This window comes from Agelaius phoeniceus, chromosome 5 (assembly GCF_051311805.1).
Source record: "Agelaius phoeniceus isolate bAgePho1 chromosome 5, bAgePho1.hap1, whole genome shotgun sequence".
NCBI classification, from domain to species: domain Eukaryota; kingdom Metazoa; phylum Chordata; class Aves; order Passeriformes; family Icteridae; genus Agelaius; species Agelaius phoeniceus.
The window spans coordinates 16395963-16416275 of record NC_135269.1 but is presented as its reverse complement, the minus strand read 5'-3'; the positions used below and the strand labels follow the sequence as shown (position 1 = coordinate 16416275).

At 38.7% G+C, this 20313-nt stretch overlaps 1 protein-coding gene across 1 annotated transcript; it reads left to right on the top strand.

The window, feature by feature from the left end:
• Positions 1–1718: 1718 nt before the first annotated feature.
• On the top strand, positions 1719–20019 carry TTLL1 (TTL family tubulin polyglutamylase complex subunit L1). Its single transcript, XM_054631219.2, has 10 exons — positions 1719–1868; positions 4870–5002; positions 6211–6419; positions 7600–7780; positions 8851–8985; positions 9154–9262; positions 12515–12658; positions 14478–14564; positions 15683–15846; positions 17379–20019. The coding sequence occupies exons 2-10, from the start codon at positions 4890–4892 to the stop codon at positions 17506–17508; spliced, it is 1272 nt and encodes a 423-aa protein (XP_054487194.1). The 5' UTR covers positions 1719–1868; positions 4870–4889; the 3' UTR covers positions 17509–20019.
• Positions 20020–20313: the final 294 nt, after the last annotated feature.

Genomic DNA, 20313 nt, shown 5'->3' with positions numbered 1-20313 from the left:
ATACAATAATAGTAAGCACCACTGAGCTGCTCTCAAGTTATACCCCACTTCCCCTTTTTTTACAATAATGTTAAAAAGTGGAGATGCCTTAATATTGAAAACCACAGCATCTATTATTAGCTGTGATGTAATACTGTTAGTGTAAATTTCAGAGAGACAGCAAAACAACATCTAATACAATGGAACTGTAACATCAATTAAAATTGCTGAATTAAGCTAAAAAATTCTTATAATTAAGAAATCCAAACAACAACAAAAACAAACAAAAAACAAACAAACAAAAAAAACCCAAAAAACCAAACCACTACCAACACAACAACTGTTTCTGTCCTTAATGAAATATTTAATACACTTAAAAAGTGAACTTCTTTCAGCTTTCCTCTGAAGTATGATGGATGCAGGAACAAAAAGGATTGACCAGCATGAAGATGCAGGCTCACTTTTCTAGCTGTCAGCTGCCACAGCAGACATACCTTCTCGATAGAAAGAAGGCTGTGAAGGCTGCTCTCTTCTGCTGCCAGAGGTATTGTTGTGCTAGGAAATTTCCATTGCACGTGGCCTTGCACGTGACACTGCATTTTGCAGCTGCTTTCATAGCTAAGCTAAGGAATATTTAATAGCTCTGGTTATATGAATTATTAAATTAACTCTTTCCTTGTAGTTGCATCCTTGAAACAGCCTATTACTGTAGCATCACCCAGGAAATCATAATGTATATTTATTCCACTCAGATTATTTGGGGAATTAAGGCTCTTATGAGTTAAGGCTCTTATGTACTCCAACACACTTCAAACTGTTTATATCAGCTACTGTCTTAATGTATCTATTTTTTAATGAGTAATTTTGTCTTACAGAGACAAAATAAGTATTAGATGTAATTTGTTTTATCGAGTCTCCCTCAAAGACTTTTCAGATCCCTGGAGCTCACTCTGTAGTATCTTATTGTTTTGTATCAAGCCCATCACAGAATGTTGGTGACCTTCATATATGGCAGGTGTCTTAATAATCTCTTTTTGGAAGGATTTTTGTATGCAGAGATCAGGCTTCTCTGCACAGGAACTAAAACATATCTTCTTAGGCACTATTTTTCTCACTCAGCTCCCACTGAGTGAATTAGAGCTGTTGACCACAGTGTTGTTTTCATCGGCACAGGGTGCCCAGAACAGCTGTGGCTGCTCCATCCCAGGCAGTGTCCAAAGCCAGGCTGGACGGGGCTCTGAGCAACCTGGGATACTGGAAGGTGTCCAGTCCCTGGAAGGGAGTGGAACGGGATGGGCTTTAAGATCCCTCCAACCCAAACCAGTCTGGGGTTCTGTGATTAAATTTTTGGGTGAAAATTTGCCTGCTTCCTCTGAACAGTATCCGTACAAAAGCAGCTATTCCTGCAGCTGTAGGGTGATGAATATTTTAGCACCTGATAGGCTCAAACGCGGACCTGAGCTTTGGCATCTGAGTGTCCCTGGGGGTTTTATATTCTGGTAACATCCGAGAAGGTTTTGTCACGCGATGGCCTTCAACAAAACCCCATTTATTCATGGACTGATGTTTGTTAGGGACTTGTTTCCTGAGGATGGGGCAGGCCCAAGTCGCACACGCTTAGACTAAAACAGCCCCACACAGCAGGGACAACCCTGAGGTGGCTGGGCGGGGTTCGGGGATTCCCCGTCGGAGACTGCAGCACGTTCCTGCCCCTCGGGGGAGGGCCGGCCCCGGCCTCGCCGTGCTCCGCGGCCCGCCCCGCACACAACATGGCCGGCGGCGGCCCCACAGCCCCGCCCCGGGGCGGCGGCCGGAACGGGCGGGGCGATGGCGGCGTCCGGTGGGGACGGCCCGGGCTGAGGGGAGCGGCGGCCGCGCTCCCGCCTCAGGTGAGCGCGGGGCTGGGGCGGGTCGTGGGTGTCCGTCCCCTCCCCGACATCCCCCCTATACACCCACAGCGCCTCTACACATCCCCAGTCCCATCCCCTTCCTCCACAGCCCCGTACCTGTCCTACATACACACCCCACACACATAACACACACCCCCACGCACAGACACCCACACACATCCCCACACGTACACACACCACACATGCACACAAGCACACCACCGCACGCACAGAAATGCACACCCCTCCATCACCCCAAACACATCTGCGCACACACAGCCGTGTGGCTCTTTCAGTCTTGGGCTCCTTCTCCTCCCTAACGCTTCGGGAATCTCGCAGCAGGCCCTCCTGGCCTCCTCTGATGGCACAGCCAAAGTGGATTTTCCAGTAGTAAACTTAATAATGAAGCACAGTTACATTTTGTACTGTTGGAAGGAAGCAGCGGTTGCTGGGTCCGGTGCCGGAGGTGCAACTTCACCCCTATTTTGTGGTGTGAAGTCTGCCATCATCAGCACCACTGGCTCCTTAGAGTGGCGGTGATGCCAACCAGGCTGCTTTTGGATCTCAGTTCATCAGTTTGTCCCAGAGCCAGAGGTCTCACCTGGGGGTTAGGCTGCTGCCAGGCTTCCTTGCTGCCCGTGGGATCAGTCTGGGCAGGAAAGGCCTTGTTTTGGAGAAGTGACAGGCCTGCTGGGTCTCTGTCACATGCCTGCTGTCTCTTGAGTAGGAGCTCTGGTGTTTTGTGAAGGATTTGACTTACTACAAATATGCAGGCTACGGCTGTGTTATGCAGCTCTTTGATGTTTTGTAAACTAAGGGTCTCAGCTGACCAGAAGTTTGAATGCGTGCATCTTTTGTGATTTGAATGTGTGAATGTGTGCATCTATCTTGTGCAATCTCATCGGATTATCTAGAATACCTATTTCCAGATTAGAGGATTCCTCTAGAAAAGTACATTATATTAAAATTATATTATTTGTTGTGCATTCTTGTTTGTGGGTTTCGGCGATCAATTTGTACAAAATTGGAAGATTTTGTTTACAGGCCACTTAAACATCATCTGAGATTGATTAAATTCTGCAGAAACCAAGGATGAATTTTCAGTCTGCCTTCAATTCCTCTATAGCAGGAGGGATAGGTGAGGCACCAAGATCCCAAAACAGGAAAAGAATTGTGCTCTTGTAATTTTTGTTTTGATTTTTGGTAGAAGCTGTCTCCAGTGTTTAGCTCTGGCTTAATTTTAGCTCACCTTCCTGTGTGTGAATTGCTCAAGGAGTCAGAGAAACAGGTCTAATGTTTGGTTTGAATTTTGGTGAACCTCTTGGGGTATCTTGGAGATGTGAAGAATGTTGGTTTAAAGCCTTTTGAAAAGTTTACATTGTGGTTGGTTAATACCATTGTAGCCTTTAATGCATTTCCTTTTGAAGGGACAATTGTATCGCGAGCAGACTAATCCCTGAACTTTTAAAACCACAACAAGGTGCTGTGCGGTATTACTGAGTCACTGATGATAGGTTATGCCAACTTCAGTACAAATAAATTAATTGTTTCATTTACTTTTGTTCTGGTGATATCTGGAAGGCCCAGAGAAAGATCATGACCTTGTATAACTAAGTTCTACACACAAGAAGACAGACCCTGAGCCTGTTTATACTCTTTTCTATCTAAGCTTGATTTCAGATTGCTTACCAACATGAATAAAAATACATGTGTCCTAAACTTTCTCAAATTGAAGTTTGTTAGTAAACATTTTGGCTTTGTAGGATTTGACAGGATAAATAGTCTGTGTGGGATTATATGGGTTATACCTCCCAGAAAGAAACAATAGGGGCCTGAGCTTGGTGGCAAATGTACATTCCCATATCTTGCCCTGGAAAATGAAGACCCCTTGAATTCCAGTCCAACATGTTACTTGCAGAAATGGCATTATTATTAAATTGAATTAACATTCATTAATTACATTACTACATTTAGTAAAGGTGCTTTTATGTTTAAATTTACTTTTCAATGGAAAGTTGTGTGTAGAAGGGGCAGTAGATGGTGTTGCTTGTGGGTGTGTGATAACCCAGCTCCCTCCCACTCCTTTGCACGGTGAGTTTTGTTCTTGGAAAAGTAATGTAAGTAATAATAACAAATATAGGGAAAATAATAAAAATATAGAGAGAACCACCCCCTACCCCCATTAGGTTAGTGAGGAAGTGGGATGGGATGCCCAGAGAAGGTGTGCTGTGTCTTTGGGGCTTTTCAAAGCATAAATGGGTAAAGCTCTGAGCAGACTGTCCACACCTCGCAGCTAACCCTGCACTGAGCAGGAGGCTGGACCAGGGGACTTGCTGGGGTCCCTTCCTGCCAGAATGGTTGAGTGATCCTAACAAAAGGGTGACCTGGGCAAGTGAGAGATCAAATGTAGAAAGTGACATCTGGTGTCAGGAGTTGAACTGCAGTTTGTAAGCACTCTTCTAACAGCCTGACGTTCAGGGAAATCCTCCTGTAAGGAGGATATCAGTTGCAAGATCAGTAGCTTTAGTTCCCTCCCCTGAGGTACTGCAAGTCTTGATTGTTGATAGAGCATGTAAGGTATTTCTCTTGGAATCACGGGTTTTTATTCTACAGGCACCACATGATCCAGATGAACTTTCCTGCTTCAAAAGACAGCAAAAATATATGTTCCTAAGTTAGAAACAATGCAATGTCTGTATTGGTTCTTTAAACATTACTCAATGTAGAATAGGGGGGTTCTGCCAGTAATATATTTAAGGGAAGGTTTTGTGCCTATTTATAAAAGGTGGGGAGTGTGAAAACCCTCCCTGTAACCAGTGTCCTTGTGTGCAGTTCTCCAGCTGAGAAGTGCAGGGTTTCAGTCTGAGCTTAGGTGCTCTTTCCCTTGGGTTTTAAGCTAATAATACTTATGTGAAAGTGTTTTCTAGGTGCCACTTTTCTTCTGCTTTTACTTCCCTGTATCTTCCCCTATTTTCAACTTTAAAATTTTCTGTCTGAACAGGTTGATTCCACTTCGGAATAATGGCAGGAAAAGTAAAGTGGGTAACTGACATAGAAAAATCTGTTCTAATAAACAACTTTGAAAAAAGAGGGTGGATTCAGGTGGCAGAAAATGAAGACTGGAATTTTTATTGGTAAGTATGCTACAATTCCCAGTTTCTTTTATCAATGTTATGGAGGCTTGCCCTGTTACTAGAGACCAAACTTCTGTAATAAACTGTCCTTTCCTTCTCTTCATGATAATAATTTATATTCAGGCTAACTATTCAACATTTCAATACTGAGAGTGAATGAGAAATTAGACCAAGATTGTGGTAAAAGGAGGAGAGTAAATTATCTTCGCATTTGGTGTTTGTCTAATATAAGCCCATGAAATGCTGTCCTAGAATGCAGTAATCTATTAATGGGCAGAAACAGTGCTCTTCAAATAAATGAAACAATTTGTGATGTTCCTTTCAAATACATCAGAATGGCAGTTTGTGCTGCCAAATGTACCCTTTGTGAACCACTTATTTAAATGGACAGGAATCTAAATGGGCAGGAATCTGCTCATGCTTTTGGAATGCAGTTGGGAGAGTGGGGAAACACTCATGGAAATTGCTGTGTTGTATTGTTTTGGGTTAGTTTTTTTTCTTTCTGAAATGATAATGTAGCAGATTGGTAGTATTCAGGAAATATTCTTAAATTTTTGCATTCAGACATCTAATATGGAAAATTCTTTGCATTTATGTCCCCGCTCTTATCTTCTGTGAAAATCTTCTGTGAAAATCAGTTGATGACTGATTTAATGACTCTGTCACTGCAGCACTTTCATCTGGTATATAACTCAACGACACAGGTGTTTTTAGCAAGATCTCTTAACCAGTTTTCAAGTCATATGTTTGAATTCTTTTTGTAATCCAAGTAGCAAGGCAGTCAGTAAGAGGTTGGGTTTGTGGTTTTTCTGATGAGGAAAGGTGAGTTTCAAGAGTGTGAAGTAATAGATTTAGAAAGAGGATTCTGTAGCATTTGGGTGCACTTCAGTCATTTTTAGGCCCTGCTGGGGATTGACCTGACTATCTACAAGACAGAGTCCAGTAGGACCCACTTGTCATCTTTTTGTCCTCACTTCCTGCACCAGTTTCAGTGGTAGTGGAGGGACTGATTAAACCTTCAGCAGGATTTCATTTGCTTTGTTAATAGAACTTCAGGATGTGTTGGATTCTCACTGCAGCAAAATATTAAATATAAAGAGAAATGAGAGAGAGAAAAGATGAAGAAATTGGGGGGAAAAGATCTCTAATTTGTCGTCCTGAAGTGTGTTTCTTAAAAGAAATCACTTGGTGTCTGTCTTTGGTTTCAGGATGAGCGTCCAAACAATCAGAAATGTGTTCAGTGTGGAAGCTGGTTACCGTCTCTCTGATGACCAAATTGTCAATCATTTCCCAAACCACTATGAACTAACCAGAAAAGATTTGATGGTAAAGAATATCAAGAGATACAGAAAAGAACTTGAGAAAGAAGGAAGTCCTCTTGCAGAAAAGGATGAAAATGGGAAATATATTTATTTGGGTATGTTCTTATTTTAAGCATTCAGCATTTTTCTTAGAGAGTCAATAATTGGAAGAGAGACAGCTTTTTTGTGTGTGAAGCACTGAACCTCTGGAGTGTTATGACATTAAAGTGGCTACCTTGAAGTGCTCTGTTCCTCTTTTGGGTTTGATTCATTTGGGGTTTCTCAAAAATTGTTTTGGAGAGGGAAAATTGTGGATTTAAGATACTGTGCAGTTAGGTTAGTGGTGAAACCAAAGGGCTCTGCTACTTCACATAAGAGAGGGTTACAGTTTCTTTAATTCAAAAGTGAAAAACTATTATGTGAAAATCTTACAATGGAGCAACAACTAAACCTTTTTGAAGGAAGGCTCTAGACAGAACTGAATGAACAAACACCTCAGAGGGGAAATTTAGGAGAAGTTGGGGAACTAATAAGGACTGCTAAAAAATAAAAAGCAAACCAGACAAAAAAAATACCCAAGAAACTCAAATCCCAAAACTAAACCAAGAATAGATCAGGAATGAGGAAAGCAGAGTTGGTTTGGAGGTCAGAAAGCATTGAAGTGAAACAGAGTGAGATATGTGGAGTTGCATTACATCTTGGAAAAGTGAAATGAAAACACTTCACCCATGTAAGAAGGCAGGTCTTCAAGAATGGAATTGGAGATAATTTAATAGCAAAAAGTGAAAAATGCTTTTCTTTAGGTTTCAGTAATCATGGTAAAACTGAGTGTGTGGGAGCAAAGAAAAATAAAAGAAGTTCAGAGTAAGATATAATAAATAAGAATAATGGGAGTTACATGGAAATAAAAATTACACAGCCAAAGGGGGGTTTTGCCTGCACAGAGCATGATAAAGAATGGTGGAAGCTGTTTGAGGAAATTGAGAAATTTTAATTGTTTTGTTGAAATGGTATCTAATACTGCAATGGCACAGCATATAAATGGAAGAAGAAAATCTATTCACATGAATTAGACTCTATTACTTTGAAGTTAGCATCGTGCAGCATTTTGCAATTGTTTAAGTAAAAACTAGTATGTAAATGAGATAAAAAGCAACATGACTCTTAATGAAGGTGGACCATGCCAGACTGGAAAACTGAAAATACAGAACTTTTCTTTTTTAGTCTTTATGTGTCAGTAGCCTTATCAGATAGAGTATCTTTAATTGTGCACCCTTTTTTCCCCCCTTAATTCAGATTTTGTTCCTGTGACTTTTATGCTTCCTGCCGATTATAATCTCTTTGTTGAAGAATTCAGAAAGAATCCCTCCAGCACATGGATTATGAAACCTTGTGGCAAAGCTCAAGGAAAAGGAATATTTCTAATCAACAAACTCTCCCAAATAAAAAAATGGTCTCGAGACAGCAAAACATCTTCGTAAGTTCTTGAAACCAAACCCTTTATTGTACTTTCTGTAATTAGGTGAACTGCATCAACATGCTGATTGTCTGATGCATGGGAAAAGTATGCCATTATTATTATGATTGCTGTGTCATTTCATAGTTAGGTTTGCATTTAATCTCAGTTGTTATCTGGCTTCCTCCTTCAACAGGTTATAATACAGCTTGTTTTGGTATGAGGAGGTACACAGAACTGTTCAAATAATATTCTTTATAAAATTACTTTCGGTGTTGTTGGAGAAAAACTTGCACAGAAAGAAATTGTTCTGCATCACAGTATTAAATAACAGGAAGCAAGAGAAAAATCTTCCCCTCAGCAATTTCAATAATTGTTTAATATATATTAAATCACTTCTAAATTGGTCCAAAGAAGAATACATTTCTATGAAATAAATGTATTTTCCTTTTGGAACACAAAATAATACACTTCATGTTGATGATCTCCTTCCAAATGGGTGAAATAGGTTAGCAATTTTATGTTTTTCTCTGACTAGAAGTTTTGATCACACAACTAATGGTTTTTCCTGTGACCAAGTGACTGGCTAAATATCATTTGAGAATTTTTCCCCCTGTCTGATTGGAAACTGAAGAATGTCACAATCTGAAAGTTATATTAACTTTTCACAGTGGTTTGCAGTTGCACACCAAGCAGAAATGCAAATATTCCAGTAGTACAAGACCTGAATAATGAAGGTAATGCACTACATTCTTTTTGCTTGTCTGGACTTTGCCAAGCTCTAAATTCTCTTCAAGGGAAAAAGGCTGGCTTGTAGAGCTGCATTGTGAATGGCTTGGTCAGCTACTGTGTGAGTTTAAATGGGTAATTGATCTTGGTCATCTCTACAGTATTTTCAGCTTTTTTTTTTATACGTAAGGCCTGATGCCAAGTGTGTATTATTAACCTCTACAACTTTATACAGCGTCTTGCCAAAAGATGCAAGATTTCAGTCAACTCGAAATTTACAGAACACTTCTAAAGAAGCAAAAGACTTCAGGGATTGTATTGTTGCAAATATCATACTATGAGACATGTTTTGTGTCTTTCAGGTTTGTGTCTCAATCTTCCAAAGAAGCCTATGTGATTTCACTCTACATCAACAATCCCTTACTAATTGGTGGAAAGAAATTTGATCTTCGTCTCTATGTTTTGGTGTCTACCTATCGTCCACTGAGATGTTACATGTAAGGTTGCATGTCTTTGTGTTTTGTTTAGAGATAATGTCCAGTGTAGTCAAAATAATGTTGTGCATGTTGCACAAGGAAGTTTAACCAGTAACTGGTATCCTAGGATGCTCACTTCCTTGCTTCTCACAGGGAATTAACACATTTTAATGACTTTTTGCTTTTAAGGTACAAGCTTGGGTTTTGCCGATTTTGCACAGTGAAATACACACCAAGTACAAGTGAACTGGATAACATGTTTGTACATCTTACAAACGTTGCCATTCAGAAGCATGGGGTAAGTGTGCTGATTTCTTAGATGCTCTTTTGTAGCAAGACTGATTTTCTTTAATTGTCCCAGAAACTTGGAATCAAAAGGTTTTCTCATACTCCTCATCATCTTGCAATTAAAATACTTCACCTTGCACTTACAAATAAATACATTTTAGAATGTAGACATTTTAGAAAACCACAAATCAGAAGTCAAGATAATGAGTTGCAGCTCTGTAATAGGTGTGATATTTTCAGTATTGACTCACAGTAGTTGAGAGCAGGGGTCTCCTTTAATTTAGAAGGCAACATACTCACTTATGAATTGAACAATGAAATTTATGAGCTTGGATCATGTGGTTATGTACTGTATAATAGTGGTTTAATATCCCCGTCTTCATTTCCCCTTCCCTCTCTCTCTCTCTGGCAGTTAATTTAATTTCTTCTTTCCAGCACTTATTCATCACAGGATTTTCCAGCTTCTTCCAGTATTTCCCCAGCCTCCTGCCCCTGCCTTCCTTCTGTGGGAAACAAAGGGAATGTGCAGTTGCAAACTTGAGATAAATAAGTGCTGCCTGGCCATCTGGTGGCTTCCTCTTGCATGGACAAAGCTGGAGCTCTGCCTGCAGAACAGTTCTGTCCTGTAATTTGCCATTGATATTCATGTGGAAACATGAGAGCTTTGACAGCCTATCCTTATGTCAAAGTAGGCCGAAATTCAGCAGTGGGGAGGGAAGGTTAGTGGGGCAGGGGTGACATAGATGGGGATACAGTGTCACTTCCCAAGCCTTGTTCCTTCAGGAATGACTTGATAATGATTTTCCCTTTGGTGTTTTTAGTGGATGTCTGTGATTTACAAACCATGCCTCTGGTACAGTCATTAAAACTCTATTGTTGCACTTCCTAATGCCAGAAGCTTTATTTTAATGGTATGGAAAATAATATGTATGGACACAGACACACACATGCTCCTGATTATATTAATGTAGGTATACACATGCACTCATACACAAGATATGCAATATATCTTAAATTGAAACCTTGCTTAATATGCCTTCTCTGCTGCTGTTCCATAAGATGTGCAGCATAGCAGAACTGTCTTTGTCTGGATATTGCTGCAACAACAATGTAAATGATAATGTTGATAGTTCTTAATCAGGGTAAGTGGTCAAATATGCCATTTTTCAGTACTACAAACATTTTATTGTTCAGTTGCTGATTTGTGAAGTGCTTCAAACATGTTTTGGTTTGACAGGGCACAGTGAGAATTACTTATGGTGAAAGCTGGTCCCATACAACTTTTAGAAAAACTCCTGGTGGTGTTGTCAGTAGCAGAGAAGATGTGAGGCACGGGGTACATTACCTGCCTTGTTATTATGCACCCTTTCCATCTTCTCTACTGTCTCTATAGGACACAAAAGAACACACGCTCACACTGTTCTCAAGGTGAAAGAGGAAAAAGGGCCGTTTATTTACTGACTCCAACATTTATAGTTTTCCAAAAGTGACAGTGGATTGGAGGGTGACAGTGGCACCTCTCCAATGCCACTGGTTAAACTAACAGTCTATTAACTCTCTCTTCTTCTATAAAAGAATGCAAAACAATGAATTATTTACAGAAAGTGTGTGAAAAAATTCACTACAAGAATGTCAACATCAAAAAGCTTAGAAAATCTTAAAAACCCAAAATGACATCTACCAGTTATAGAATGGCCTTCAAGATTTTTCCCAGATAAGAGAAGTGACTGTGGTGGTGACATCACTTAGAATAAAGGTCAACAGAAATGGGTATAGAAGTAGCAGCCTAAGAATGTGGAATTATTACTAGAATATTTGAAAAGCTTTTTATAAATTGTAAACCACTGATATCTGTTCAGTTTTGCAGAAAGGCAGAAAGGAAGTTTATTGTAAAGCAATGCTACCCATTCTATTTGTTCTGTTTTAAATGTGCCTGTAACTTTGGAGGCTTTTAGACTGTACAGCTTTAGTCTTCTAAAACTGTACCTAATTTGAGCTGTCAGTAATTTATAAAAATTATGATGAGGTGCTGTTTGTGTGTGTAATACAAACAAAACAACAATAATTCTTATACATAATTATTTTCACTTTGTTTTAATGTCTTTAATGAAACAACTGTAATTATGTAAAGCTCTACCCAGTTGCAATCTGTTTTGATTTGAGTACTTGTTCTGAAGGGCAAAGAGGGCTGAAACTTTGATCTCTGTTCCCTTGCTGGAATCTGGTGTCATGACATTTTTATCATGGAGCAAATCCTGAGAACCATGTTTCAGGTCTTTATTTGTACTGTCCAGTTCTCCAAATTTACTAATGGGAGAGCTACAGGAGAAAGCCTAATAATAAGATAGGTGCTTCTCTGACCTTGTCCTAGAGGATGACAGAATTTGTTCTTCTGAGAGCTTTTTTTCTGCTCTATGCATTCTGTGTTTTGTAATTCAGCAGGCATACAATCATTAATTCTCAGAAATGCTCTGAGGAGAACACTTTATAAAGGGACAAAGCATTTGTCCTGAGAGTTCCTTGAGGGCTGAACATGTGCCTTTCCATCTATGAACACCCCTCACTTTGCTCCTGTCTTTTCATTTAAAGAGAAATAATGCACAGCCTTGATAGCCTCTGAAAAGACAACATAAGGTAACCTCCTGTTTTCCCCTGTTCATTTTCAGTAATGCTTAGTGGGGTTTTGTACTGAATTACTTGAAAATTTTAACTTTTAAAAACAATTCAGGTGTCATTTCACTATGTTCTTGAATTAGCTGTTATCAGTAGCACCATTAAGAAGATACCAGGGAACAGACAAGTTGTGCTTTAAATAAATAAACACAGACAAACACTTTCAAGTGCTGCATTTTACAACAGCTACCTTCAGTGAAATTCTGCTGTTGCTCATTAATTGTTTTTTCCTTATCCCCAGAGGAGCAAAACGTTCAGTTCTTTCCTTTCACATTTTAAAACTTCTATTTCCAAATCATAACTCATACTTTATTATAAAACTGTCCAAGTACCCAGGTTTTTTTCTCCTGACAAAGATTTATTACTTTATTTACGATGTGTGATACAAGCATATTAAAGCTATAATAAAAGCAATTGTTTATGTAGAGGGCAGTTCAAAGTTGAGGTGTTCATGAAGCTGCAAGAGCAATTAGCCAAGTTTATTTTTAGAGCAGTACTTGTAAATATAAGGGGACTTTTTGTGGGGATGAGAAAAAACCTGCTGAACAACTTCGAAATCTTAGACTGAGTGAACTCCTTAACTCTTCAGGATGATTATAACCATATCCATGGAGGCAAGTGGACAGTGAGTAACTTACGCTTGTACCTGGAGAGCACCCGTGGAAAGGAAGTCACCAACAAATTATTTGATGAAATCCACTGGATCATTGTGCAGTCCCTGAAGGCTGTTGCGGTGAGTGCTGCCCAGCAATAGCATTCCAGCTGCAGGCTTCCCATAGCCATTCCAGCTGCAGGCTTCCCATAGCCATTCCAGCTGCAGGCTTACCATAACCATGGAAGTGAGCTTGCCCTTCAAACCCCTGCATCTCTTTTCTGCTCTTTGAGTGATGGTGTTGATGCTGATTTCTGCAGCTCTCTTATCTCTTGATTTCTTGATATCTCTTGAGATGAGGGAACTGAATCTTGGGTGGGTGAGTGGGTTGAGATGTCTGTGGATATTTGAAGGAGTGAATAAATCTCTTTCCTTGAGGGATTTGTGAACTATTTAATATGACTTGATACTGCCCTTGTGAACAGTATTAAGTTCTGCCAAAATGTGTGACGTCATTCCAGCAATAACAAATGTGTCAAAGAAAAAACACCTCTGGAGGACAGTTTATCAAAGCAAACCTAAGGCTATTAGTTCATCAGAGTTACATAATGTACTTTCACTACTTTTATGCAGAAGTCACAGAGTTATGAATTTATTAAAAAAAAGAAAAGAAGCAGCAGCCAGTTCTCTGCTTGAGTGACTTTCTAGTGTTGGGGTAATATTCTGTGATCACATTACAGGGCAGGTACCACTCTGGGAATCAGCTGGGGCAACTGAGTTGACAAGGACTCTCCTGGTCCCAAGTACATTGTCTTGTCCTCTCTTTTGGGTTGGTCCTGGCACCATTTAGAGCTGAATCAGCTCACTTGTGCACTGACAATTACAACCTTGCTTTATTGATGGCTTGGTGTTCTGCCAGGGGAATAAGCTGAGTCATGGAAGGAGCAGATGAACACCAGAATCAGCCCGAGAAACAGGGACAAGGTCGTGCAGCTAAGATCAGTGGGAGCTGGGGAAGCATGCCTTAACCTGGCCTCTGCTGTGCAATCATATCTGAAGGTACTTGGGGGAAGAAAAGGGATATAATCAAATGCTAGCAGAACCTTAGAAGAGGAGAAGTGGTAAAAATTACGGAGCATGAAATCTGTTGTTCCTCTGTCCTTCTGACAATGGCACATGTAATTAGATTCTTGTTCCTCCTCTCCTCTTTCAGTCCCTGAAGAAATGAAAAGCTTCATTATTAGTTATGGGGAAAACATCTCAGAAACCTTTACAAAGTTTTCTCTAAAAGATCTGATGAGCTTCACGTAGAAGAAAGTATTATACCATGCATACTGCAAATGTTTATATAATGCATATATAATGCATAATGCAGATGCTGGAAAGCTCCTGGTTCTCTAGGGGATGTGCGTCTAACCAAACTTGATTCCTGCTCTCTCTTGGCTTTGGGGTTATAGTTACCTTGAGTAATTAAAATTTTTAAATGCATTTTGTAATTGTTTGACCTAAAATTTCTGCATAGTTACAGCAGCAGAATAAAAGAAATGTCTTTGAATTGCTTTTCTAAAGTTTAAAGAATTCACAATTATAGGAAGCTGTAAATTTTCAAATTTTCTGTTTTCTCCTGATGCATGCAGGCTTTAAATATAGTTATTACTTTTGTAAAGTATAAAACCACTTATTTTCACTATGGAAACATAATGGAAAATTAACGTAACATAACTCAATATTTGGCATCAGTGCAATCATTAGTATTGAAATATTTACATCCAGCCTCAGAAAAAGAGGCAATGCTGAACCTACTAGTTGGCAAGCTTATATTTGAGTTCCAATACTGAAAAGTGTTGTAGAAGATTCGTAATGTCATTACAATGTGATTTCTAGCAAAGAAAGAAGGTAATTGGGTTACTTACTGAAGAGTAGATTTTAATACATATTACTGTCTTTTCTTTTTCCCCAGCCTGTAATGAATAATGATAAACACTGCTTTGAGTGTTATGGATATGACATTATCATTGATGACAAGCTTAAACCCTGGCTAATTGAGGTAAAGTTCTATAAAATACAGGGAAAAAACTTCCTTCTCATTTCACGGAATAAAACTAAGTAGATTTCAATGTAGTCTTTCTTCTTTTTAGATAGTATTGTTTGTTTATCGGGTAAGAGGATTAAGAAAAATACTGGAAAGTGACATAGCTCATGTGATGACCAAGCTAGCATGTGCTTTTCTTTCTTTTTTTTTTTTGGTTTTTCTACTTGTTTGTGGCTTTCTGTTTTGGTTTCTAAATCCAGTGCATCCATGCAACTGCACTTCAGAGGCAGTCTGAATGTTAGCAGCCCTGTTAAATACTGGATCAGTATCTGAAAAATGGGCATTGACTTGATGAAACAAAACATCGAATTTAATTTTTAAATGCTCATGGCCTTAATGTTACAGATTAGGAGGAAACAAAAGGGGCATGCAAAGTATAATTAGGATATTTGGAAAGATTTTTATTTTTTACATAATTTTCTCTTTCGTATATATACTTTAGCCCTGTATGTTCAATATAAATTTTATCCATCCCTCTTCCTTCTCAATCTAAGTTGAAGTGAGCTTCATAAAAAAAAATTCTGTTTATCGCTCTGATACTACTTCTCCAAAATAAATGTTGAACAAAGATATGTTAAATGAATCCCTGGTTTAATTAAAACAAGATAAAATGTAGTGCTTTGAATAGAGAGCACTCTCCAGCTCACAATATAATGAGAACTCAGGTAAGAACTTCGAGAAAAGTTGTTTACCAGAAGAGAGCCACAGATTTCTGTGGGCAACAGTGGCTCATGTAAACTGGGCAAATTTTAAGGACTCAAATGTATGGGGTTTGTAACCATGTAAACAGAAAATTAAATAAAAATTCTGCCTTGTCTGATTGATCCTGGTGAATCTCATCTCAACAGAAATCTTCAGGCTGACACTGCAGATGCTTAACAGAGTGGTACTTTCCTGTCTAAGTAAAACGAAAAATGCTCAGTGGGGAATTCCTTCCAGTGCCTGAGGAACTGAAAGATGTGCTTTGAGCCACCAAGGCTCAATTTCCCAAATGGTACACACAGACATCACGCATGCTGTTTGGAGAACACTCCAAAAACTGATACTGACTGGGTTTTTTTTCTCTTTTGTAGGTTAATGCTTCCCCTTCTCTTACTTCCAGCACCGCTAATGATCGCATCTTGAAGTATAATCTTATTAATGACACGCTTAACATTGCTGTGCCTAACGGGGAAATTCCTGACTGCAAATGGAATAAATCTCCACCAAAAGAGGTTCTGGGCAATTATGAAGTCTTGTAAGTACTATCAGTGTTTCATAGAAAGGCCAATGTTTTTCTTTCCCCTCACTTTTTTTGATGTGTAATGTAGACCAAAAAGATAAAGTAAACTTCATTCTGATATGAAAAATGGGCACAAAGTATCACTTCATTTCTTTGGAGCTGCATTGGAGGTGGGAGTGCATTAAAGCAGAGTTCCCTTGCCTCATGTCCAGAGACAATGTTGTCTGATAAGCTCCTGCTTGCACCTTCTGAGCTTCTAGCAGCTAGAACTGAGGGTCAGAAGCAAAGAGAATGTTTGTCTTCTACATGTGCAGAACTTCAATTTTGTGGAGGATAATATATACATGGTACTTAAACAGTTAAAATAGTTAGTTCTGGTTTAAAAGTTATTTGATGCAAATTTTCTCTCAGTTCATGGAAATAATGCCTCTTGAGTCCTGCGAATAATGAATGTAATAATAAATCATAGAATTGTCAGATATTTTTTCATTTCCTTGATCGGTATTATAAGGAGAGAAATGAAGGAAACTGAGACTTTTTATATAGGAATGTCTGTAAGATTTATCTAGTATGGATTGGTTTTATGCAGAAGAACACTGATTTGAATACCATATTGCTGACACAGTTTCTTATCTTTTTTGAGAAAGTGTTTGGATAGTTTCTCTGGCACTAGTGGTGCAGTTGCTCAGTATGTCAAGAATGCCCTTTATGTACACAGCTGATCCACTAGTTCTTGCTCATCTTAAATACTTTTTCTCTACTAGTAAAAGCAGTTAAATGTAAGTGGTCTGAATTAGGATTTAAGATTTAATGAATGTTATACACATGGTAGCTATGAATACTTATAAAACAGTATAACTAAGTATATTTTATGATTTTCCTACAAAATTCTTTAGTATTGTCTTCTGTTAATTACAATTACCTATTTATAACCAAATTCTGCTTGGAATTTGCATAGCAGTTGAAATGTCAGTTTATTCTGAGGTTATCTGAGGCTATAATGGATTTAGATATCTACAGAACCACTCATCACTGTGCTTAAGTGTTACAAATCCATATCATCAGATGCATTTTGTTTGATCACATGGCTGTTTAGTTCACCTCATTCTTTCCCTTCTCTCTTTGTAATGCAACAGGGGAGTTTTACCACTGCAGGTAACAATCCTCCCTTTGAAGCAATAGCTCAGGAGTTATTTGAACTGGCAGCAGGCTGATATTCTGCTTAACCACAGACCTGCAGAAGTACATGGGGAACTTCACAAGCACAAAATTTCACAAACTTGGGAGTTTAACTAAAGCTGCCAGCTGACTTGTTTCTTTCAAACTGGCTCTGAAGATATTTCAGGATGATCTGTATTGTAAAATTATAGATTCATAGACTCATAGCTGCATGTCATGCTATGCCTGCATGAAGCCGTATGCAAAGCAGCTTGTATCAAACTCCAGTTCTAGACAGTAAGCAGAATAGAATGTAGAAGTAGAATGTACAGGGCCCACAGCTGTTTGTGTAGCAGCACAAGACACTGAAGGGGTTTCCTTTCCTGCAGATACGATGAAGAGATGGCGCAGAGCGACGGGACTGACCGCGACCTGCGGGGTCGTCCTGGGCAGCCCACGGGGGTCAAAGGAAGCCGTGCAAGAGATTCAGGAAAGCCTGTCCTGACCACCTGGAAGTGATGACCGAAAAAACAGCTGCACTCTTGGTAGGAAGACATCAAGAATAACTTGAAGTTTTGGAACAGATTCCTATGTTTTGCTACATTGCATGTAGGAAATACTAACGAAGACAAAACAGCCTTTGAAAAGTGAAACAAACGCTCAAAACCCAGGAACTGTACTAGACATATACTGACCTGATAATTATTACAACAGTAGATATAGAGTGTGTATGTATATACAGTTCTGTTTATATGATTTGTATAAACGAATTCTCAATAATGATCAAGAATTTAATTTATAAAGTGGCAACTCAAATGCATTTTCTGAAAGAAACTCCTTGCTGTTCTGGATAGTATTTATTTCCTCTAGTAGCCTATCCCTTCCTGCCTATAATAAATGAGCTGTGGATTCTATAAAAGGATGATGGTGGTAAACATTAATTTTTCACAGTGATGGTTCATATTCTTGTAGTAAAAGAAAAGCAACTAGAAAAAAATAGCAGTACCTGTACGTGAGGCTGTTGCCAGTTAATGCAGCTATTGATTTATAACCAGTATTAAAAAATTGAAAAGCAAGTCCTTATATGCTGAGGGTTGGGGGTTTTTATTTCCTTTAAGAGTTCTGAGCTCCTAACTCTTTAAAAGTAGGAAGTTTTATGAACTGAGGGAGTATTTCAATGGTATATTGATGGACTGTTTCACTAGCCATTAATTTTTATTTTGAGATAGTGCATGTCTGTGAAAAACAGACAGAACAAAGATACTGTGATAAATTTCATTGCTTGAAGCTAATGATAAATTTTTATTTACACCAGAATCTCTCAGTGTATTTATGCATGTATATAAGCCAAATATCTGTATATTTTTGTATATTTAATTTACAAAGATATTGTTGCACATGGCAATTTATTTCTGGTAGCTATGATAACAGTCGTGATGATTAGCTAGCAAAACTAAGATGCAAAACTTAGCTACCAAAACTTAGGAGCAAAACATAAAAATGGGTATTTCAGTCTTCTAACAGCAAGGCATATGAATAAACTAGTGGGGTCTGTGATTGGCTGTTGCTTCCACTTGACTTCAAACAAGATATTGGGTGGTTATTTATAAATGGTAACATGCATTGGTTGGTTGGTTTTATTCTCCTTCTCTCTCCCTCCCAGCCCCTTCTTCTTTTTTTTTTTTTTTTTTGGTAAAGTTTAACTCTCCCAAAGTTTTTAGTTTCTTGAACATCTAAACCAGACCACAAACCGTGGTCTCCAGGACAGCTGAACACAGTCTGGCCAGAGCAGCTTGTGTTGGGGAGGAAGGGCAGGTGTGGGCTGGGCTGACCAATACCCTTACACAGAATCTGGGGTTTATCCTGGCAGTAAAGAATGAAATCTGTAGGCTGAGTAACTCCAAGCAGTCTTCATTAATCTTGTATATTCCACTAAAATAAAATCTAACTGATGCTCTCTTCATCAGCTTTGAATCTTCTCATTGGCCTCTACAAAAGCCTATTCTAGTTGACTCTTGAAATAAATAAGTGTAAGGTAAGAGGATCACTGCAGGATTGTAAAGCTCACCTAAATTCCAGGTCTCATATTTTGTGGTTGGGGTTTTCTGCTTGGGTTTTTTGGTGTGGGGTTTATTGGTGGTGGTGGTGGAGGGTTGATTTGGTTTTTCTTAATTCCTAACTGTGAGTCTTCCTTGTATATTTGAGCGTTGACAGGCAAGCTGCTCTTAAGTAGAGGTGTAGTCAGATATGTTAATCATCCTAGTGTTTTAATTACTGATATTTAGTGGGCAGATGTTTCCGGTTTTACCCCTAAGTTCCTGTTAGGGATAAAGTGGGAAGTAGTAACAGCCCTAGGGACTCTGGGCCTGTAGTAAATAGTATTTTGTAGTATGATTATATTTTTGACAGATGGGTATCATAACAAGGGTACTGTGATAGAAGGAAAATGAAGCTTTCTCTCACTGCTTGTGATTATTTTCTGTAGTGGCTGGGACAGAGGATGTGTTGTTGTGGTATTCTTGTATTGCAACAGGAGCATTCCTTCCTGGGAAGGCTTAACATGACAGCAAAACCAGGTCTGGGATTTTAGGATTTATTGCTGTGGAAGGCTATGGAGACTGAATCCAGGGGATACTTTTAGGTGTAATTTCACAATGACCCAATACTGATAATAGCATCTAAATAATCTTTGTTTTCCAAACTGGTTTGTTGGTGGTACTCTGTATAGGCGGTGGTGTTATTACAGCACAGACACTAACAACACAAAATAGTAATGGCGCTTTCTGTAATATTACTAATATACATGTAATATACTAATATACTGAATATATTAGTATGTAATATACTGGATATTCTTATGTAATTGTTTAGGGGGTTTCTGCTGGCTTAGAAAGGGTTGGCTCATTTAAGCTTGCATTTTCAGTATTCAATATTTGAAAAGTCAGGACTGGAAGTCTTGCTGTTGCTTTCAAAGATTTCTGTCCCAGTGTACAGCAGATACATTAAACAAAATAAAGTATTTGTAAAGAAGTTTTTTATTTGGAAAATGTTTTTGTAGCAGACTTGTCAGTTCTAAACATGTAAATCCTTCTCTCTGGCCCACTGTAGTATTGGGAAAGCATATTTCAAACCCTTAAGGATGAAACATCTTTGTAAAATATCTAGTAAATTTTCAGTACTACCTCAAAATAAAAGCATTGAAATATTACTAACTAGGGGGGAAAAAGGAAAATAAAAACCTGATAGGAATCTTTGACTATGTAGTAAATAATCTCAGAACTAGAATTAAGATTTCAAATGTTGATACCACATTTTAGTTATATC

Coding starts and splice junctions, on each gene's coding strand:
- TTLL1 (XM_054631219.2), top strand. CDS start 4,890: ATGGCAGGAAAAGTAAAGTGGGTAACTGACATAGAAAAATCTGTTCTA. Junction 7,781..8,850: donor CGAGACAGCAAAACATCTTC/GTAAGTTCTTGA, acceptor TGTGTCTTTCAG/GTTTGTGTCTCAATCTTCCA. Junction 15,847..17,378: donor CTGGGCAATTATGAAGTCTT/GTAAGTACTATC, acceptor CCTTTCCTGCAG/ATACGATGAAGAGATGGCGC.